This window comes from Staurois parvus, unplaced genomic scaffold, assembly GCF_062004578.1.
Source record: "Staurois parvus isolate SC_StPar_1 unplaced genomic scaffold, SC_StPar_1.0 ptg000657l, whole genome shotgun sequence".
NCBI classification, from domain to species: Eukaryota; Metazoa; Chordata; class Amphibia; order Anura; family Ranidae; genus Staurois; species Staurois parvus.
The window spans coordinates 4,249,896-4,273,809 of NW_028318453.1; the positions used below are offsets into that span (position 1 = coordinate 4,249,896).

The 23,914-nt window shown below is 43.0% G+C and overlaps 1 protein-coding gene across 1 annotated transcript in view; it reads left to right on the forward strand.

Annotated features, from left to right (window-relative positions):
• ADGB (androglobin) overlaps positions 1 to 23,914 on the forward strand; it is a 387,180-nt gene that overhangs the window by 142,630 nt on the left and 220,636 nt on the right. The window contains exons 7-9 of the mRNA XM_089694277.1: positions 3,689 to 3,775; positions 8,477 to 8,667; positions 19,812 to 19,922. Of these exons, the coding sequence (XP_089550403.1) occupies positions 3,689 to 3,775; positions 8,477 to 8,667; positions 19,812 to 19,922 (389 nt within the window). The remainder of the gene's footprint in view (positions 1 to 3,688; positions 3,776 to 8,476; positions 8,668 to 19,811; positions 19,923 to 23,914) is intronic.

Consider the following 23,914-nt stretch of genomic DNA (forward strand, 5'->3'; position numbering starts at 1 on the left):
CTAGTGAGTAATCACGACCGGGACCCAGTGATTGACAGCCATGGCCACGAACAGCCACAGCTCGCGCACGCCCCCTACCCGAAAATGAAAAACCACATATATATATATATATAGATATATATATATATCTATATATACGTGATTTTGCGCACCCGTGCTGCACTGTAGCAGTATTTCTGCTACAGGGCGGTCGGGAAGCGGTTAAGAAATGCTTCTAACAATGGCGTAAAAGTGTGCAAGAGGACTGCATGCAGTTGTAATGTCTGATTCATGAGTTTCAGGTGACATATCTGTTATTTTTGGGGGCTAAGGTGTCCGTTTTTGACACAGAGAATAGCTGCGATTCAGAGGATCGCAGCTATTCTCTGGTCATTCACAGTTTATGACACTCAGGAGATCAGCGAGGAGCGATGTCAGCCCTTCACTGAAGATCTGTGTTCTCCGTCCAGATTCTCCAGCCTAGAGCTGGAAAATCGGAGGGACTGCAAACTAAGCAGAGATAATTTACCTCTGCTTAGTAAACTGATCTTTTACTGTAATCTCACGAGATTATAGTAAAATCAGCCGTTTTCCAGCGTTTGTAGACCGTTCTCCCTTCGTTCGAAGAACTGCTTCATAAAAGGCATTCACAGGAGAACTGTGTTCTCCAAGAATGCCGGAGAAATGATCAGCGATCTATTACCGCTGGTTCATAAACGGACACCTAAATCTTTGAAAGGATATAATAAAAGGTAATTGCCCCACTATTGTATGCAGTTGGGAAGAAGTGAAACTCTAGAATATTAGACAGTACCAGTTTGCAGAGGGGGAGGGATAAATCACCTATATTGTTGGGTGTCCCATGTTTGTGGATGCTGCTGCGACATAGTATGTAAAATCATTACTTTGGGTTTTTTTAGAATGGGGTGCATCAAGATTTTACAAGATTTTAAAGGGTGCCTTAACTGAAAAAAGTTGAGAAACACTAAAGCGAATCATTGACTGTTATTTAAAACACATGCACCAGGAAGATTTATCTGCAGTGAATGTTTGGTGAATGTCACATTTACTGCTTTATAAATATGCCCCTTATGGTGATGCCTGCCAGATGCAGGGACGTCCTTTCTCCTGCCTCTGTGGACAATGTTTAGTGCGAGTGGGTGAAGTGGTTGAAAATATGGTTCAGGAAAACTGCATATCTTGTTTACTTCAAACTGTGAATATATAGGAGGTCAGTGTGATTGGTAGATCTGTCAAGGAATAAACAAGATAATTGGTGTTGTACTGGTATATGGAAGATTATATACCTGAACTAGAGATGTGCAGGAAGGAAAAATTTGTTTTGTTTTGGGCCAGTTTGATTCATTTTTGGAATTAATTTCATACATTTGGATTTGTTTCGTATATTTGTTATTGTCAAATCGATTCGAAATCCGAATTTCAAAAGATGACTATAGTCATTCTATTTTATTCTATTCTATTCTTGTACATATTTGTTTTATTCTATTCTATCCATTTACATTCCATTCAATTATATTCTATTTTATTCTATTATTTTCTATTTTATTGTGTTCTATTCTATTCTAGTCTGTTCTGTTGTTTTGTTCTATTCTTTTATTTTCTACTCTATTCTATAAAGCAGCCTAAGTAGGAATCATCATCTTATTTCACTTATATATCTTACTGTATTTTTTGCAATATCTTTCCATTTTGAATTCAAATTAATTTTCTAATCCGAATTTGGATATTTTTGTTTTGTTATAATTCATTTCAGATTCGTTGAAATTTGTTACTATTGTGATTTGGAAATTTGGATACACCTAAATCTCCGAATAGCAAACATTTTATCTGAATTTTGATTTGTACGTAACGTAATGAATTGCACATGTCTAACCTGAACAGTTGAGGAACGTCTACTCTGAACAGCTGAGGACAGAAAATTTTATATATATATATATATATATATATATATATATTCTAAATGGCTGAACTGTGCCTTCATTTTTTTCTCCTTTTTGTCTAATTATGTTTTTTGAGCAGGCACCCACAAGAATTAAAATAAGTCTAGGATCAGAAATATATGTATCATTTTGTACCCATTTCTTTTCCGTAATGTCTACTTTATTTGGGTTGACATCCCTTACTTTTCTTTTATCATATTTTATATAGACCTTTTCACACTGCTTGTCGCACAGAAAGCATAATAGTTTGGCACAATTTCTTTTTTTATAGCGACAGTTGTTTTTTTGGACATCTGACAATATAAACCATCATGACATGACATAAAGAATTAAAACTAGATTATGCTCTGCAAAGCAGCTGTGACCTGTTGTTGTGCTTGAAGGAAGTAGAATAAAGCTGGCCATACATTTTTTTTTTTTGTTCAGCCAGCATGCTGAACAAAAAAAGCTGAACCAATTCCCCCATCCACACATTCAAGGTGGATGAGGGAATCTTCCCCATTGTGCTATTGTATTCTGACAGTGGGGAGATCCCCCTGTTGTCAAAATACACAGATCACCACTGCAGCCTATTGCCTGCAGCGATGATCAAGTGGCTTTTATCCGACAGGGCAACTTCTGTTCAACTACAGTGGCCACACATGGATTGAAATGCATCTGGTCCCTGCTGAACCGGTCGAATTTTGATCTATGTATGGCCAGCTTAACATTCACTATCATCACTACTGTGGGATGGCATGACCTACATAAAAAGGCTTAAGGAGGGGATATATGGATTGAAATTCGGCCAGTTCAGCCAGAACTGGACGAATTTCAATTCATGTATCGTTCCCATTCATGAGAAGTAATTTTATAGATCGACTTCTCATAAACCGACTGGTTGAATGAAAAAAAAAAACTGAACCATGAATAGCTAGCTTAACGTGGTTCTAAAGTCATAAGGTTTGCTCTGTAATGAATTCTATGCATTAAGGTAAAACATCTTTCAGTAGCTGTTTCTCACCCTGCACCCCCCAAACACTTACCTAAATCCTGTATTGATCCAGCTCTGTGTTTGTCTGCAGAGCCATTGGTTCCTACTGCTAGCAGTCAAATCCTGTGAGGTGGGCGCACACAGGCCAGGTCAGGAGTGAGCTTGTATGTGTGCCACCATAGGAAGTGATTTTCTATGGTGGCACATGGAAAAGAGGAAGAACCAAGAGTGCCTGTGGGGGACCCCAGAAAAGGATCTTCAGGGACAGTTTAGGGCAGGTAAGTATTACATAATTCTTATTTTAGTAAAAAAATGTAAACTTTACAGCCACTTTAAAGGCTGTAGGAGAGGACCTGCTGGAAGGGATTCCTGGAGACACAGAAGCTAGGCAGATCTGAAACTCAACAATGACTGTGACTGAATAGGACCCTTGAAGAAAACTGTTGGGATAACTAGTCCCCTGAAAGGACAATTGAGCAGGGCTGATGGGAGCACTGGAAGATATGGAAGGCCATCCAATCAATCAGGTGTGCATTTCTTGAACTCAACCTTTTTGGGCAGTCTTTTATACATTTATTTCATAATTTAGATAATTCTGTACTATTAATTCTTATTGGAAATATAGAGAGTCAAACAGCATCATTTATAAGTGGGGGGGGGGGGGGTTATGGTCTATCTCCCAGTTGTAAAGTAGAGAATCATTCCAAGTAAACTATAATATAGATACTTCACAATGCCCAAATGAATTCACCATTTTGATTTTTATATTTTGCAGTACCAATGGATTTGAAAAACGAGAACTAGGAGAATTCACTGTTTTGCATTCATTAACGGGATGGCTCCCAGAGGTCATACCTCTCCAGTAAGTATTAAAATGGACTGATCATTAAACTTCACACTTGTTGTGCTCCGTCTGCAGTTACAATGGTTATAGCAAAGCCATTATATTATGGGACGTGACTTATGAATTCATGACTAACCAAATTTTACCCACCTCTCCAATCAGATTGCTTTACTGACTACTGAGGCAGTCTCAAGGAGCTGGCAATTAGTGGAGATTGGTAATAAAGGCAATAAAAGCTAAGCTCTAGTAGTGATGGGCTGAACACAGCCGTGTTCAGTTTGTATTTGAACATTCGAACCTAATGAATGTTTAAAGGAATTTTTCTTTTTTTTTTTTACTTTAAGCAATAAAATGACTGCCCTTTAAAAACATTACCGAACTTCAAACTTAATGCATGTCTATAAAACTCAAACTTGTAAATTCAAAAGTTAACATTTTGAAGGCTTATATGCAAGTTATTGGCCTTGGAAGGGGTATGGGGACTGGGGTACTGCCCTCATGGACATAAATCAGTGAAAATTTTTTTTCAAAAAGTACCGTATTTTCCGGCGTATAAGACGACTGGGCGTATAAGACGACCCCCTACTTTTCCTGTTTAAAATGTAGTGTTTGGGCTATACTCGCCGTATAAGACTACCCCTCTTCCAGTGCACACCAGTGGGAAAAATCGTGCCCCATCATTGGTGTCAGTGGGAGGAATAGTGCCCCATCATTGGTATTAGTGGGAAGAATAGTGCCCCATCATTGGTATCAGTGGGAGGAATAGTGCCCCATCATTGGTGTCAGTGGGAGGAATAGTGCCCCATCATTGGTATCAGTGGGAGGAATAGTGCCCCATCATTGGTATCAGTGGCAGGAATAGTGCCCCATCATTGGTGTCAGTGGGAGGAATAGTGCCCCATCATTAGTATCAGTGGCAGGAATAGTGCCCCATCATTGGTGTCAGTAGAAGGAATAGTGTCCCATCATTGGTATCAGTGGGAGGAATAGTGCCCCATCATTGGTATCAGTGGGAGGAATAGTGTCCCATCATTGGTGACAGTGGGAGGAATAGTGCCCCATCATTGGTATCAGTGGCAGGAATAGTGTCCCATCATTGGTATCAGTGGGAGGAATAGTGCCCCATCATTGGTATCAGTGGCAGGAATAGTGCCCCATCATTGGTATCAGTGGGAGGAATAGTGTCCCATCATTGGTGACAGTGGGAGGAATAGTGCCCCATAATTGGTATCAGTGGCAGGAATAGTGCCCCATCATTAGTATCATTGGGGGTAATAGCACCCCATCATTGGTGTCAGTGGAATAGTGCCCCATCTTTGGTGTCAGTGGGAGGAATAGTATCCCATAATTGGTGTCGGGGGGGGGGGGAATAGTGCCCCATCGTTGGTGTCAGTGGGGGGGGGGAATAGTATCCCATCATTGGTGTCAGTGGGGGGTGGAATAGTGCCCCATCATTGGTATCAGTGGGGGGTGGAATAGTGCCCCATCATTGGTGTCAGTGGGGGGGGGGGAGGAATAGTGCCCCATCGTTGGTGTCAGTGGGGGGGAGGAAAAGTGCCCCATCGTTGGTGTCAGTGGGAGGAATGATGCCCCATCATTGGTATCAGTGACACCAACGATGGGGCACTATTCCTCCCACTGACACTTGCTGACCCCTGTTCCAGTACGGTGCTGCTGCAGCCAGCATATGTGGTTATATATGCCACCCCGATGCTGCCCCTCCCCTTGTGAATGAGTAAGGGATACTTGTACCCCCACCCATTCACTAAAGGGTTAAATTTAGTAAAAAGTAAAGAGACCAGTATTTTGAAAAATTCTTTTATTGAACAAAAAACAAAACAAAAGTTTTTGACAAATCCTTTATTTAAAAAAAAATCCTCAAAAATGGTTCCATTGTTGTAATCCATCGTCAATCACGGCATCCAGCATTGTGATGATGACTCCAACTCACCGAAATAAAAAAACCCCCGATGCTCACTGACCCGCCTGCACCCACCGAGCACTCGCTGCAATGTGACATTTGCCGGTCATATGTAAACAATTGGGCGGAGCTAGAAGTGACCTCATTGCTAGCTCCACATAATTGTGCTGTGACTGGCCAAAGCATTGCACCTGACCTGTGGTCAGGTGCATTGCTTTGGCCAATCACAAAGCATTGTGAGAGTGCAATGCATTGGGCGCGGTGGGTGAATAGCCTACCGAATGCCCTTGCTGTGTGTGTGTTCTACTAGGCCCTAGTAACAAAGTAAAAACTAAATACCAGAAGAAACCTTTTTTTCATGAATAAAAATAAGAGCAGCGTACCAACTTACTGCAGCTTTCAACTTTGCCAAAACTGCCTCCTCACCTAGACTTCTGCACTATCCTCTATGCAGTAGCATCCCCTCCCTCATGTGGGTATCCTGTGCTGCAGTGTTCACTTGCCATTGCTGAAAAGAGGAGCAGTAGAACCTCTTTCAGCTCCCTCCTCTCATCAAGAAGCTCTCACTGTTAAAGGATAAGTTACGGGCTGCCAGCTATACTGACAGTCTGCAGGAGCCTGAGATTGCATCTTTGATCTGCTGACCGCAAGTGCAATACTTTACAGGCTTCTTATAATAAAAATAATAAATGCACATATGTTCACCTGCAAAAAGATGTGCATTTATTTATTTTTTTTTAAAGGTGAACTTATACTTTATTGGGAATGAGGAGTTCCTATATTACTGTAGTCCAGATAAAATGTTAGAGCTGAGCATTTCCACAGTACCATCCAGTCAAGCAGTTGTGGCTGCAATCATGGAACCCTTCTTTTATTTAAATTTTTTTTTTTGTAGGAGCATCTTGAAGGAGGCTTTGCTAAACAAGTGAATTTTTTTAACTGAATTCTTAAAATATATTGCTCATGCTACACAGTTTAATTTCTATATTTATTCATCTGTATGAATGATCACATCAAGTTGGAAATTTTGCTATGGTATAGGGAACATTTGCAAATATTATTTTTTTATCATGACAAATGTACCTTTTCTCTGGAATTCCTCCTGAAAAATAGTAGTGCACCTCCTGGTACGTGAAGTTACCTACAACCTCATAACTGTATATCTGCAGTGTGTGATTAAGGCACTGCTGCCTCATGCTGCTAGTCTTGGGAGATTTGGAGGGGGATTTGGTCATGTCACCATTGTGCTGCTCACTGTTGTTCTTCTTGGAGTTTCTGATGTGAGAAAGCAAAGCTTTACCTTTACTAAGATGGCCACATGCACACAGAAACACAATAGAACAAAGTATGGCAGGGTTGTAGATAACTGTTTTCACTGCGGAGGGGTCAGCTTTGGGCACCCAAAAAAAAAACCAAATAGGCAAATTATGGGTGTGGCAAAATTACGCTAACAGTGGGAGGAGCTTAAAACTTAAGCAGACTCACTGTATATATAGCAACTCATACCACAGTCCTTGTACCCACAAAGTATGTTTTAATTACTGTGCCAAAAGTGAGCCACTAATAGACATATACAAACCTCTGCGCAATCATTTGTAAAAAATGAGACTCTTCTATTACATTTGCTTGTCTGCACACAGCTCACAGTTCAAAAGGAACATCATTAAAGGATAAGTTCACCTTTTGGACAAAAATAATAAATGCACATTTTTTTGCAGGTAAAAAAATGTGCATTTATTATTTTTGTCCAAAGGAACCTGGAAAGCATTGCACCAGTAATCAGTAGATCGCTGATGCCATGCAGGTCTGCAGACCTGTAAGAATATCTGCTTGCCGTATGGGATGTACGGCCAAGCAGATATTCTGACAGGAAGCTTCAATGAACTACCACGGTGCTGCATTCATTGAAAACTACAAGCCCACAGCCGCTAAGACTGTCAAGACTTCATTCATTCATGGAAGTCTGTGAATGACTGATGCAGCCATGTGGGCGGAGCCCCGCACGGCCACACTCTTTTCAAATTCAACAGATAGTATGGGGAAACTTCTCCCCGTATTATCTGTCAGAGGAAGGGGGGGCGGCGGGGCTGCTTCAACTATGGAATCATGTTACATGCTAAACCCTAAAAACGGGTGGAACATGTAACGTATTCCTAAAGGTGAACCTATCCTTTAACATAGTTAGTGACTACTTAGCAACCAGCAACTGTTGTACAATATAGCATAAAGAGTTCAAGGGACAGGAGTATATAATAAACCTACAGTGCAGAGGTCAGGAGTATGTCATATACAGCTCAGTGTACAGAGTGCAGTGATCAGTTAAAGTAACCTATTAAAATCATCTATACTGTAATGATTGCTATTCCAGTGGTATAATTCACTAGGTATAATATAAATGTACATAGGATGGAGTACCTATCCAAGGCTTAGCCTGCTCATAATAGACAGGTTAAGCCTCAGGTAAGCACTTGATTGAGGCAGCCTAGTGCAGTTCAATCAAAACTTAAGAATGCACATCTGCCAGCTGGGGACTTCTAGCTTAGCTACTGCATCTGTACCATACCCAGACGCTCTGGGTTAGTGGGGGTCTTGTTGTTGGCCCTCCATATCCCCCCTATTTATGTGCTCGAGTAATGAGAACAGATTAGCTACAGGGGCACCACAAGCAATGCCGATGACTACTAGTTATTTGCCCTCCAGATGTCTTTTTTCAAAGCTTTCAGAGTTCAGTTGCGGATGTTGAAATAACAATTTTTTTTATTATTATTATTTCAATCTAAAACTTTTTTTTATTTTAGAAATGATTTTATCAGTGATGTCTGGGATTTTCTAAAAAAAATAGTTCCTGAATTCACACTACCTGCTGATGAAGCTCAGGAATCAAACCCTGCTGTGAAGGAAGAAAAAATTAAGGACAACACGCTAGCTGAGGTTAAACCTGAGATAACCATACCTGTCATTGTAAAACCTCCTGAAAAACCCAATAAAGGTAAATGTATTTAAATATTTCACTCCAAACTCTGTTCTTTGTGCAAATAATAAAGAAATAATACATGCACTGCTAAAGTTTGTACAGTTGACCCCTCTGGATCCCACTGCACATAGCAGGCATGATGCAAGCGCTAATTGGTCAGCACGACCACATGACTGCACTGCTGAATGAGAAGCCCTTCTTCTGGGACACGTTACCAGAAGAAGAAGCCTCAGATGTGCTTCTCATTGACCAGCATGCAAATGCACTGACCAATAAGCACTTGCTAATACAAGCATTAAGATAAATACTCATTCTGGGGCAGTGCATGGTGAACAGACCGCTACACTGGCTCACTTTAAGGTGTCGATATTTCCTCTAATGTGGCTGCCAGATACAACTCAGATGAGGGTAGATCATTCTGGCATAGATTAAGCCATCATAGGCTAAAGCTGATCTGGATGTTTGAGGGTTTCATTTTAATGTGGCTGTTGTTCCTTACTGTTCTATATCTAATTTACTTAAGCAGTTGAGCATCTTCACTGCAAAAATTGTGTGACTATTCACTTTAATTATTCAATCATGTGTAAAGCATCTGCACCTGATTGGGTATTCAAAGTTTTCAGGAATTTGCTTTGTGCATGACTGGATAAGTCGCATGAATATAATTGTGAGGGTTCTCAACTAAGGCTAGGTTCATATCTATGCAAATTGAAGTTGATGCATTTTCCAGGTGCATTTTGCATTTTTTTCACACCCATTTTTATTGTATATTTATGCATTTTGTGCTTTGTGTGACTTTAGCTGGTTGTTAAAGAGTGGGTGGACGCCCGCATCCTTAACATCCAGTAAACAACATGTTCGTTAAGGAGCGTCCTTAACAACCGATTAGTCAGCTGTCAACAGGCTCAGCTGGCTTCCATCATCTGACAGCTCCACCGTCTGACAGCTCTACTGGGTGGGTCACCCACTCCCCCTGTGACATCATCAACCCAGCATGCCCCGGTCAATGACATCACAAGGGGGCGGGGTTACCAAATGATGTCATCTGGTGGTCCCGTCCCTTCGTTTATTCAGGAGTTGTCAGATGGTAGGAGCCAGTGCCAGGCGCAGAGCTCTTGGGGTTTTTTTCAGGGGGGTGGGCAGGAAAGTTGGTTCTACATCGGGGGACAATTTTCTTTTTTAGTTTTTTCCTTGTTCAAACATTTTTATTAACAAGAGAGAAATTTTAACAGCACAAACAAGGAGATTTTGCTGATATACATTGGACATTGAAGAGGCAGTAGGACAATGAAGAAAAATGAATGTGGAACACATTACAGATGTCTATACAATTCTAGCAAAAGCAGGAACAAAAAAGTCGACAATAGATGACATTATCGTCCTAACCAATCGAAATAACATCTCCCAAGTGCATTGAAGAAGTAGAGGGAAGTTTGGAGGGGGGTCAGACGGGGAGGAAGGGGGGGTATGGGAAAAGGAACAATAACAATGACTCCATGAACAATCAACTAACTTACAGCAGACTCTACTTGTAGCCCACGAAGGACTATTGACAGTATCCTGGGCACACAGTATAGAAATCAAGGGAGAAGGAGTGATTCGTCAAAGTTAGGCGGGAGGAAGTGCTCTACCCAGGGGTTCCATATGTGCAGAAATTTAGGGATCATGTCTAGTATTGTGGCTTCCACCTTTGCATGTATCATGGCTTGTGTTATTCTGGTTTTGACGGCAGCAACGCTAAGAGTGGGGGATTTCCAGGATTTTGCTATAACCTGCTTAGCCGCTGTTGTAACTTGCATAAGGAGCTTGAATTGCGAATTGGAGACGTCAGGGGGGCACTGATTGAGAGGGCTGTTGTTGGATCAGGTCGTAGAGTGATAGCGCTAAGTGTAGATAGCATGGTGAAAATTTCATCCCAAAAGGCTCGGGCCACTGGGCATTCCCACCACACATGGTAATGTGTCCCTAAGTCTGTACAGCCTCTAAAACAGTTGGGCGAGTAATTAGGGGTAAATTTTGCGATTCTCGCTGGGACCAAGTACCAACGGGTTAAAACTTTATAATTCGTTTCCAATGCTACAATGTTCTGCGAAGATGATTTTGTGTTGGCCCAAATGTGATCCCAGTCAGACTGGTCAAGTTTCTTGTCCAAATCCACTTCCCACTTGTGGGTATACTGAGGGGGGGACGTGGTAATCGAAGTAGTGAAGAGTGAATATAAGCAAGAAATAAGCCCACGCCTATGGGGATCTTTATAGCACGCTCGTTCAAAGAAAGACATAGCATCTGGCCGATTTGTCGTTGTAGCGTAGGGAGCATAAAGTGTTGTAGTTGTAAGTATCTAAAGATCTCGGAAGCTGGGAGGCCATGTGTTTCCCGCAGCGAGGTAAAAGATTTAAACTTATTCCTCTGTAGGAAGTGATGTGTGCGGAGCAAATTAGAGGAGGACCAGGCTTTGAATAAAAGGGGTGTCTGCCAGGCCGGGGGAAAGGCTGGGTTTCGTAAAAACGAGAGCAGGGGATTATGTAGCGATTGGAGGGGATATTGGGTTTTCAGTTTATCCCATAAGGATAAAAAGTGAGAAGTGATGGGGTTGGTTATAGAACGACGGTCTATAGGCCTCAACCAGAGTAAGTTAGCTGTAGATAAGGGGTCACATTCTATCGATTCAAGTACAACCCATTGAGGGATTTCAAGGGTTGCATGGTAACTGGGCTAGATGCGCTGCTTGATAGTATTTGCTGATGTCAGGTAGGCCTAGACCACCATTGAGCTTAGGGCGGTACAGGGTGGAGCGAGGTATACGAGGACGAGTATTACCCCATACTTAGGAAAAAATACGACGCTGTAGTGTGCGGAGGTAGTGAGGGGGGACTGGGACTGGGAGGACTCTAAATAGATATAACATTTTTGGGAGGATAGACATCTTGATAACTGTTATTCTGCCTAGCCATGCGAGGGGTAAAGAAGACCATTTGGTCAAAAGGGCAGAAAGAAGGTTTAGCATAGGGAGATAATTAGCTGCGTAAAGGTCTGATAACTTAGGGGTCAGTTTAATACCCAAGAACGGGATGTGACAGTGCGACCAAGGGAATGGTAGAATCTGCTTGAGGTTCGTCAACTCTAATGGGGGAAGTGAGATGTTGAGTGCTGTTGATTTATTAGGGTTTATTATCAATCCAGAGAGCGAGCCAAACGCCTCGAGAAGCCAGAGTAGAGAAGGAGTGGAAGTCAATGGGGACGTGAGAAAGAGCAAAACGTCATCCGCGAAGAGACATAACTTATGATGCGTGCCCCCTATCTCAAGTCCCTTGATATCCGGATTAGCTCTGATTAAGAGGGCCAGAGGCTCTATAGCCAGGGCAAAGAGCAGAGGAGACAGAGGGCAGCCTTGTCTCGTGCCTCTGGAGATCGGGAACTGAGCCGACCTGTGACCCAGATACCTAATTCTGGCCGAGGGCTCTCGATATAGTGAGAAGATCCAGGTTAAGAAATGTGGGCCAAAGCCCCAACAACGCAATATATTGTTGAGGTATGGCCATGAGACTGTATCAAATGCTTTCCGGATATCTAGAGACAGGAAACAGGCAGGAATATTGCGAGACCTAGCTAAAATAGCCAAGAGAGTTGCACGTCTGATGTTATCTCCTGCTTGCCTAGTTGGGATAAAGCCCACTTGGTCGTTAAGAATTAGAGAGCCAATACATAGGTTAAGACGAGAAGAGAGGATTTTAGCTAACAATTTAACGTCAAATATTGAGGAGAGAGATTGGCCTATAATTGGACCACTGCGTATCGTCAGAGTTCGGCTTTGGGATCATGGAAATGTTCGCTTGTACCGTGTCATGGTTGAAAATTTGGCCAGACAATAATGCGTTAAAGGCATTAGTGAGGATAGATGCAAGGAGGTGAGCAAATTTTTTGTAATAAGTGGCTGAGAAGCCATCTGGTCCTGGGCGTTTACATAGTTTTAAATTTTTAATAGCCTCTGAGGTTTCGGCTTGGGATATGGGTCGCTCAAGTGCCTCCAACTGGCACTCTGAACGTTTTGGGAAGGAGATGGGGGTTAGAAAGGTATCTGCTTGCGTGGGGTCAAAAGGTGTAGAAGAGGAATAAAGCTGCAACAGGTGTTTGTGGAAAATCTGTAGAATGTGTTCTGGATTACTAGTGAGATTGCCAGAAGAAGTGCGTATCCGTATAGGTCTAGTGAGTTGGTCAAGCCTACGAAGTGAGAGGGCCAGGAATGTATTGGGTTTATTCGCCTTGGTGTAATATTTGTGTCTAGATCTACGGAGCGAGAGTTCAGCTTGATCTGTGAGAAAAAGATCTAGAGCCAATCTAGAACGTTCCAGAGTTTCACGATTGGCAGGCGTAGGAGCTGCCTGGAAGGCTTGATGGGAACGATCATAGGCTTGCTCTAGTGTGAGGCGCTGCTGCCTTCTGCTTTTATTTAGGAAGGATGCTTTGCTAATGCAAAACCCTCGCAAAACCGGTTTATGTGCTTCCCATAACAGGTGATTGGTGAGGAGAAATATCAGGTGATTGGTTAAGAGAAAAGTAATCTTTAAGGGCTGCTTCGATTTCTAAACAGTGGGCTGGGTTTGCAAGCAGGTTATCATTAATAATCCAAGAGGATTCAGTAGGGGATGGGGCCAAGGAGGTCATAGCAGTGAATACAGTTGTCAGGAATGGACTCAGCACTGGTGGTGGGACTCACCTGCCGTGTGGGCTGCAGTACCAGAGCTGCCCAGCGGGTGCTCTCAGCAATGGACTCAGCACTGGTGGTGGGACTCACCTGCCGTGTGGGCTGCAGTACCAGAGCTGACCAGCGGGTGCTCTTAGCAGCCAGAAGCTCACAATCAGCCAAACCTGGGGCTGATTGCAGAAAGGTGTATTTAAGCCATGACCAGGCCTGTGCTCTGGGCCTTGGTGTATGTTTTCCCCATGAGCCTCTGTACCTGGTATCCTGTGTTCCTGCTTCGTTGCTGACCCGGCTTCTGATTGCTGACCATCTCCTGTTGAACCCCTGGCTTGCCTGACCATCCTTCTGTCTGATCCCCTGTACCGCGCTGTCCGTGAGTTACTGAACCCGGCTTGTGACCTTGACTATTCTCTGCCTGCTCCTTTGGTACCTTGCTGCCCGCACGTTGCTGACTTGGCCCGTCTGACCACGCTAACTACTCTGCCATCCATCTATCCTGCACGGATCCAGCCGTACCTGCACATACCTCTGGCGGATCCCTCTACCACTAGCAGGTGTACTCAGGGGCCGCGACCTGGTTCCTGTCTGCTCCAAGTCCATCCCCACCATCAGGGGCCCTGGTGAATAAGCAGGCTGAGACTTAGACTCCGCGCCCTGGGGAATCCTGTACTGGGGACCACTAGAGGTACCACCAAACGGTCATTACAGAACCCTACGGCCGGCCTGACCGTTCCACCTCTCCAGCCCTGACTGCGCCTGTGTTCCTGCACCTACTAAGATTAGTGGAAGGTTGGTTTGCTCACTGTGCGTTTATATATATATATCTGGGTGGCTAATAATAACCTGTATTATTATACTATACCTGAAACCTGCGTTTCCCTGTGTCAGTCCACACCTTTCTGGTCATTCCTTGATTCCTGACAACAGCGCAGTGATCAGACCAAGGTATTGGAATTATTTCAGAAGTCAGGAGCCGGGGGGTGGAAGCGGTGGTAAGGAAAATATGATCTATCCTGGAGAATGACTGGTGGGGGTGAGAATAAAAGGTATATTGGCGTTTCGCCGGGTTGAGTTCTCGCCATGTATCAATCAAGGAGTAACGGTGCAGAATGGCTTGAAAGGTTTGTTTAGAGGCCGGGGCAGGAGATAGTTGAGGGGATTTATCGAGGAAGGGATATACTACACTATTAGAGTCTCCGCTAACAATTAAAGTTCCGCGCTTATGGTGGTCTATAATCGAGAGTATATGGGAAAGGAATGGTAGAGGGTTTTGGTTTGGGGCATAGTATGCAGCAATGGTGACATCTATGTCCAAGAGTTGCCCAACTAACAGGAGGTAACGGCCCTCCGGGTCTTTGATTTCAGTGCCTAACGTGAAGGGTGTTGTGCGATGAAAGGCTATCAGTACCCCCCTGCGTTTGGTGGCGGCTGAGGCTGTATACAGTGGGGATCGAAAGTTTGGGCACCCCAGCTAAAAATTTGTATTAATGTGCATAAAGAAGCCAAGGAAAGATGGAAAAATCTCCAAAAGGCATCAAATTACAGATTAGACATTCTTATAATATGTCAACAAAAGTTAGATTTTATTTCCATCATTTACACTTTCAAAATAACAGAAAACAAAAAAATGGCGTCTGCAAAAGTTTGGGCACCCTGCAGAATTTATAGCATGCACTGCCCCCTTTGCCAAGCTGAGACCTGCCAGTGTCATGGATTGTTCTCAATCATCGTCTGGGAAGACCAGGTGATGTCAATCTCAAAGGTTTTAAATGCCCAGACTCATCTGACCTTGCCCCAACAATCAGCACCATGGGTTCTTCTAAGCAGTTGTCTAGAAAACTGAAACTGAAAATAGTTGACGCTCACAAAGCTGGAGAAGGCTATAAGAAGATAGCAAAGCTTTTTCAGATGTCAATATCCTCTGTTCGGAATGTAATTAAGAAATGGCAGTCATCAGGAACAGTGGAAGTTAAAGCAAGATCTGGAAGACCAAGAAAAATATCAGACAGAACAGCTCGCAGGATTGTGAGAAAAACAATTCAAAACCCACGTTTTACTGCACGATCCCTCCAGAAAGATCTGGCAGACACTGGAGTTGTGGTACACTATTCCACTATAAAGAGATACTTGTACAAATATGGTCTTCATGAAAGAGTCATCAGAAGAAAACCTCTTCTGCGGCCTTACCACAAAAATCATCGTTTGAACTTTGCAAATGAACATATAGACAAACCTGATGCATTTTGGAAACAAGTTCTGTGGACCGATGAGGTTAAAATTGAACTTTTTGGCCAGAATGAGCAAAGGTACGTTTGGAGAAGAAGGGGCACAGAATTTAATGAAAAGAACCTCTGTCCAACTGTTAAGCATGGGGTTGGATCAATCATGCTTTGGGGTTGTGTTGCAGCCAGTGGCACAGGGAACATCTCACGAGTAGAAGGAAAAATGGATTCAATAAAATTTCAGCAAATTTTGGATGGTAACTTGATGCCATCTGTGAAAAAGCTGAAGATAAAGAGAGGATGGCTTCTACAAATGGATAATGATCCTAAACACACCTCGAAATCCACGGGGGATTACATCAAGAGGCGTAAACTGAAGGTTTTGCCATGGCCTTCACAATCTCCTGACCTCAACATAATTGAAAATCTATGGATAGACCTTAAAAGAGCAGTGCGTGACAGACAGCCCAGAAATCTCAAAGAACTGGAAGACTTTTGTAAGGAAGAATGGCCAAAGATACCTCAAACAAGAATTGAAAGACTCTTGGCTGGCTACAAAAAGCGTTTACAAGCTGTGATACTTGCCAAAGGGGGCAGTACAAGATATTAACTCTGCAGGGTGCCCAAACCTTTGCAGACACCATTTTTTTGTTTTCTGTTATTTTGAAAGTGTAAATGATGGAAATAAAATCTAACTTTTGTTGACATATTATAAGAATGTCTAATCTGTAATTTGATGCCTTTTGGAGATTTTTCCATCTTTCCTTGGCTTCTTTATGCACATCAATACAAATTTTTAGCTGGGGTGCCCAAACTTTCGATCCCCACTGTAGACCTGAGGATATCGGGGGCCAAAAAACTTAGGAGTGGAGTTGGGAGTGAAGTGTGTTTCCTGTAGACAAACCACATGAGCTTTAAGCGTAGCAAAGGTTCGGAAGGCCTTATTACGTTTCTGTGGGATATTGAGGCCCTGCACGTTCAGGGTGTAGGATATTTAATGAACCCACGAGGAAAACGCATAGTGATTAAGATAGCCTGTCATTACTTCCGAAGGTGGAGCCTGACGGGGGATGAGGGCATTGTGGAGTGTGTTGTGTAGAGTCCTGAAGTCATGTTGGAGGGAGGGAGGAGGGGTACAACATGGGATAGGTAACAGGAAGGAAGGGGTGCATGAGGCCATGTAAGGCCTAAAAGATGGGTTCCCAAGGACACCCTGGGTCAGGGTGGGCTAGGGAACAGTAGTAGCCCAAGCGTTATTAAATAGCCAATAACGCAGGGGCTAGGTTGGAGTGTGCAGGTACACGGTCCGTGAGGATGACAGCAACTTGATTGAGAGAAGGTAGCAAGGTCCCGGTATAAAAAAAAAAAAAAAAAAAAAGGTACATAAAGAAAATACATTCATAAAGATCACGCTATCCCAAACTCAGACGGCATTAGCAGTATCAGTGAAACATCATAGGGGAAGGGTTGTGGCGTCACATGCCGTCAGAGCCTAGGTTCCCAAACAAACTGACCTAAAGTGGGGCTCTGAAGAGGGGAGGAGCCGAACAATTCCCAGGTGATGGGACAACCAAAATTTAACAGATGAAGGGAGAGAGGATATTGACGGTATTAACCGCACCAACAGTAATGACAGTCAAAAGCATACACCGTTTGGTGTGTGTGGCCAAAATAAAGTGGAGTGAAGAAGGATAAACATGAGACACAGTTCAGTCCATGGTATCTTGTGAAGATAGACCCGGAGATGAAAAGCGGCCTCGTTTGTGGAGATTGAGTGGGCCTGCAGTGGCAGGCGTGGGGAGGGACTTCCGCGGTGAGCAGGATGTGGACCTCCGCTTGGTGCTTTCTGAAGGCGTCGCTGAGGAATGCAATTGTAAGATCCGCAGGGTGTCTAGTAGGTCTTCTGGAGTCTTACAGGTGTAATCCCGGGATTGGTAACGGAATCGCACTGCAAAGGGGAAGCTCCACCGATACGGTATAACGTGTTGTTGAAGTACTTGTAGGTGGGGTTTCATAGCCCTGCGCTTGGTGATTGTTGTGGGGCTCAAATCTTGAAATAACTGGTATGAATGACCTTGAAACTGTAGAGATTCTGTGTTACGTGCAACTTGTAATAGTTGCTCCTTAGTGCGGAAAAAGTGGAGCTTGGCTATAATGTCACGCGGTGGACCATCCGTGCGTCGTAGTGCTAACGCCCTGTGTACTCTATCCAATTCCAATCTTTCGATTGGGATAGCTGGGGCAAGCTCTTGGAACAGAGCAGTTACTGTTGAATGGAGATCGACGATCGTTTCCGGGAGGCCACGAATACGCAGATTTGAGCGTCGTGCCCGGTTTTCAAAGTCCTCCAGTCGTGTCAATAGTGTTGCGTTTTCGTCGCGCAGAAGGTCAAGGTCATCCGTATGTGTCTGAAGCGTGGTATCAAGACCATCTACCCTCTGCTCTAGGTCTGCAGTGCGTTGCCCCAGTTCACGGATTTCCCTGGATAGCGTAGCAGTGATGCGATCCGAGGTTTGCTTCAAAGCTTTGTGTAGAATTTGTTCAAAGCGAGTTAACAGGTCAGGGGTTGTAAGGTCAGGCGTCAGGGCTTGTGTAGGGGCATCTGTTTCAGTGTCAGACTCACCCTCAGACGTGCAGGGATGGCTGGGCTGCGGATCCTGTAGGGCTGCATATGCAGTTGTCCCCTTCTTGCTTCCATGTGCTGGGGCGGTGGCCATCTTTGTGGAGGCCTTTGCCAGGGCCTCCTTGATTGATTTTGTAGAAGGGGGGACCTGGTGCCGGGGTGCCCCCTTAACCATTTTGTTGCCTGTCAGTGGGGGGGGCTGTTATGGTGTTCTCAGCCCCCCTTTTCTTTTCTCTCTCCTGCCCAGGTTCAGTATGGGCTGTGGTGGGCGGGCCTGTGCGGCGCTTGCCGCTGGGACATGTGTGGGATCTGGAGCCTACCTTGTTAAAGTGACCCCCCCGCTGACCCCTTTAACCACAGCCCAGGGTTGTGGGGAAGAAGCCCTTGTCTTCATCAACATGGGTACAAGGTGCTTTGGGGGGGACCCCTGCCCCAAAGCATCCTCCTCATGTTGAGGGCATGCAGCCTGGTATGGTTCGGGGGGTGCTTGTTCATTTCTCCCCCCTTGCCTGGCCTCCCGGGCTGCATGCTTGGAAAAGGGTCTGGTATGGATTTGGAGTGGACGACCCCACACTTTTTTTTTTGTGTGGGGTTCCCCTTAAAATATATACCAGACCCGAAGTGCCTGGTAGGGATTGGGGGGGCACCCAGTTTTTGCCTAAATTTTTAATTGACGGCAGTTGTTTTGTTTACATTTAGCTGTCGGTGGGGAACCCCGCCGACAGCTGATGACTCTTTGGTTGTTAAGGATAAGGCTCCTTAACAACCAGCTTAAATTCACACAAAGCACAAAACGCCAAATGCAACATGCATAAAAATGCATCAAAATCTCAACAGTTGCATTTGTGGCGCAGTTCCATTGAAGTCTACTACACACATAAAGCAATCTGCGGCGGAAAAAAAGTCCCTAACCCTTTCAAAATCCGCACCAGCTCAAAAGAGAATAAAAAATAACTATCGTTAATTTTCCCCCTTTTCTGTCCCCTGTGGAAAAACAGACTTAGGAAGCACAAAACAACATGGGAGAAGGTCCTACATGTAGTTTGTTCCACAGGGGATAAAGAAGGGGAAAAAAATATTGTTCTTTAAAGAAGTAAGTAGTTTAGTAAACAATAACAGAAAGTTACTACAACTGGAGCACAGAGATTGTGCCAATCAACCAATCAGCCTCTAATTTCAGTTTGTTTAATTAGGCTTTGAAAATAAAACCTAGAAGCTGATTGGTTTCTATGCACCAGATTCTGTGTACTCCAGTTTTAGTAAACCCTCCCCCAATGAGTCATAAGACAGCACAGCAATAGCCGGTTCATTTTTATACTTTTGTACTACGGGCTCTTATCAATATTGTCAAGTAATATCTATTACCACCTCAAAATCATTTTTATAACATGTTACAGTACATCATGTAAAAGCTTTGTCAATTGTGCTTTCACTTTGTGGTACAAATAAAAAATGCACAACTTTCCTGCACTAAGTCCTCTTTTTTAACAGCTGCCTCATAGTAATTGTTCATTCTATTTTTATGTGTTCCATAATAATTTTACCTGGTTTACTTGCTGTCTTTTTTTTTTTTCAATATTCCCTCCGGCTACTATTCCATTTTATTTTACAGAGAAATCAGACTCAAAGGACACTGGGAAAAAGAAAGGAGAGGAAGAAAAAACAAGGTCAGCTGCTCATTCTGCACGGTCTCCATCAGAGTCATCAAGTACTCTGCAAGAATGTAAGTTGTCAACCAGAGACATCATTCAATGCATATGCTAATGAAAGCTGTCATGATAGAACATTGGATATTATCACTGTGTATACATGATCTTCTTTTTTGCAGATACCCTATGCCATGTTTTTTCACATTAACTCCGTGGTGCAGATACAGTAACTGCAACTGCCTTATTTTATCTACTGGGGACCATGGGTATCAATATACTATCTAGCAGACATTAACAGTGAAACTTTCAGGTCTGTTTTTGGTACAGTCAACTTTCAGGATATTTGTAGAGTTATGCACACCTATTGAAGCTTAGCAAAATGTATTTCCCAACACACTTTCCAGTTAGAAAACAAAATAAATATGCTGTTGAACAATGTGCGTTAAAAACAAAGGTTTTAGTTGCATAACATTTGCAAATAAATATGGAATCTGCATTGCCTTGTCAAAGCCCAATTGTATAATGCTAGTCTATGAGAGTATCCATGTTGGAGCATATGCGGCAATTGATAAATTAAGGGCAGGTATATCTGGAGGCAGTGCAATCCTTCTTAAATGCACAGGGGCACACCTAAGGCACAGCACAGAATGGCAGCTGCAAGCGTCCGGTGAGCCCCTATGGCAATTCCAGTAAGCTAAACAAAAATGCCAGCCATATGGAAGGCCTTTGAACAGAGCAAACGAAGCAAAGTGTATTTCCCAACACACTTACCGGCTAGTCTTCAAAACAAAAAGAAATTACAATATCTAATAATTTGTGTTAAAAACAAGTTTTAGTTGCACAACATTTGCAAATATGTGGAAGCCACACTGTCTCATCAAGGCTCCTCTTTATACTGTGGTCTTACCTCTAGTCTTTGAGAACTTTCATGTTTGACCATTTAGGTGGCATTCACACCTGAGCATAGTGTTTTTAAGAGTTTTTTGGGGGTTTTTGTGCAAGTTTTTTTTTTTGTTTTTGAGTGGTTTTGCACATTTTTGTACAGCCTTTACAACATTTGTGAGCTTTGGCGTTTAACCACTTGCCGTCCCCCTGCTGTTTATAAACGGCAGGACGGTGGCACTCCAGGGACGGGTTGCTGTTCATAAACGGCACCCACCATTCCTAGCTGTGCGCTCTCCCTGGGAGCGCGCAGCACCGCAATCCGGTGCCCGTTGTGTCCTCCGGACACAGTGAAACAACGATCATCGGACGGGACCTCTGCACGAGGTCCCGATCATGTGATCACTGATTGGCCAATCAGTGATCACATGCAAAGTAGTACGCAAGATGTCACTTGTGACATCATTGCTTACTATGGTGAAATCTGTGAATGATCACAGAGGTCACATGGTACAAGGCTATTCATGACAGCCTTGTACCATGTAACAAGCTGTGACCGATCACAGCTCACTCAGTAGTTCTCAATGGCTGCAAGATTGCAGAGAGAAAGAGAAATGATTGCTTTTACATCCTATATGGGTGTAAAAGCAATCGCTGTAAAAAAAAAAAAAAATCTTCATAACCCCCCACAAGTAGTACAGTGTCTCCATGGTGACACTGTACTGCTAGGGTGACAGTATGTAAAAAAAAACAAAAAAATAATAATAATATAAAAAAATAAAATTGTAAAAAAAAGTTTAAAAATTATAATTTTTGGTTATAAACTAATTTGGCTTATTATTTTTTTCACTAAAAGGAATACATTTTGGCCAAGATATATGATGAAAGATTATTTATTTGCAAAATTTTATAAAAAAAACACTTTTTTTTCAAAATGTTTGGACTTTTTCATTTACAAAAAATAAAAATCCCAGCTGTGAATAAATACCACCAAAATAAAGATTTATCTGTCTCAAAAAATGGTAAAAATTCATATGGGTACAGTGTTGCATGACCGCGCAATTGTCATTCAAAGTGTGATAGTGCTGAAAGCTGAAAATTGCCCTGGACAGGAAGGGGGTAAAAGTGTCTGGACAGAAAGTGGCTAAGGAGCTGGCATCCGCTCACAGTGGGGATGAGTAATTGGATGTTGAGAAGTATCTGCCGGCTTCCTAACAACAAGTCATCCCTTCTGTCAGTGCAAATGCCCCACTGACAACACAATGTGAAAAAAGGGCTGGCATTGAAAAAAAAAAGAATAACCCCACCCCCCCAATCTACACCAGGCCCTTTGGGTCTGGTGTGTATTGTAAGGGGAACCCCAAGTCAAAAAAAAAATGTGTGGTCCACCCAAAATACATACCAGTCTGGTAAAGATTTTGAGGGGAATCCCAAACCAAAAAATGGCTTGGGCCTTATGTGAGCGTGCAGTCCAGGAAAAGGGAGGGGGGGAAAAGCAAGCATCGACCCCCCCCCCCCCCCGAACTATACCAAGCCACATGCCCTCAACATGGACCCCCCCAGCAAAGTACCTTGTTCCCCACAACCCTGGCCCGGTGGTTGTGGGGGTGCAGGGGGCAGCTTATTGGAATCTAAAAGCTCCCTTTAAGAAGGGGGCCCCCAGATCATGACATCCCAGATCATGACATCCCCTATACTCATTCACTAAAATGAGTACCCTATACTCATTTTAGTGAATGAGTATAGGGTACTCATTCACTAAAAAAAATGCCAAATGTAAATAAAAACACAAACACAGTTTTTGACAAGTCCTTTATTATAAATAAATAAATACAAAAATCCACAATCAATCACAATGGGACCTAAAGCAATAGATACATTAAGGGCAGGTATGCCTGGAGGCAGCCGATTACATCTTAAGGTGCAGAGACACACCAGAAGGTCACACCAAAAGGTAGTTAATAAGCCATTTTTTAGGGGGAGAAGCAGTTCAAGGGCTAATCACTTGCGCTGCAGTGTAAGTAACATGCTCATAGTAGGAGAGAGCACAGTGACAGAGAGATGAACTCATTATTTTCCTGCTTCACTTTTCACTGTCCAGTCATAAGGTGGGAATGGGAAGGAGACCTGTAACTGAAATACAGCAGTATACCGTACAGTATATACAGTACAGTTGTGCACCGTGGAATAGCAATTTCAATCTTACAAATGGATGGACAAGAAAGAAAACAGCTTCTTTATATGTATATCATCTGTGTATTAAGATGTTTGCATGGAGTTCAGTTTTAAATTCTATCAAGTCCAAAAACATGTATATCATATTTTAAATTCTAGCAGGGGGAATGTACTGAACAAACTAAAGACTGTAATGACTTGCCAGCAAGAGACAGAATCATAATTCATAAATGTAGACCAGTGTTTCTCAACCTTTTTACAGTCAAGGCACCCTTTAAAATTTTGGACAGTCCTGAGGCACCCTTCAAAATTATGGACAGTCTGGAGGCACCCCATTCTAAAATGGGGTGCCTCCAGACTGTCCATAACTTTAAAAGAGCAACGCTTTCCAAAATGTGAAAAACTATTCTAATTGTTAGATATAACACAGCAACATCCACACATGTAGGACACCCAACATTAGAGGTGATTTATTCTTCCAAATCAAATTCACTTTTGAACACTAAGTAGTATTCCAGTGTTCCTCTTCTCCCTCAGCTTTTCTCCATCACTGAATAAAAAGAGGCTGAGGTGCCCTCAGGTGAACGGTCACTCCCAATATATACATTAGTGCCACGTTCTAATTTTGACTAGTCAGAAGAAACAGAAATACTGCAAATGGACTTTATAGGCACAAAGACTAGGTACACGTATAAATAAAATCAATATTGCTTTATTTGATTGTCACGTATAGACCATAGTATTAAAAACCTATTTGGTAATATCCACGCAACGAATGTCCCAGAGCCCACCATGTACAGAAGGAGCATAACCAGTGATGAGGCATGGAAAAGCCACCAGGATGATCCTATAGGGGGGTGAGGGACATTCTGGTGCTGGAGAATTGGCCCGACATGTTTCGCGACTACCGTCACTTCCTCGGGGGCTATTTGTATATCTAATAGAGATACATAGACTTAGATAGCAAACCAACAAAAAAAAGCATACAGACATGATACAAAGCTCATAA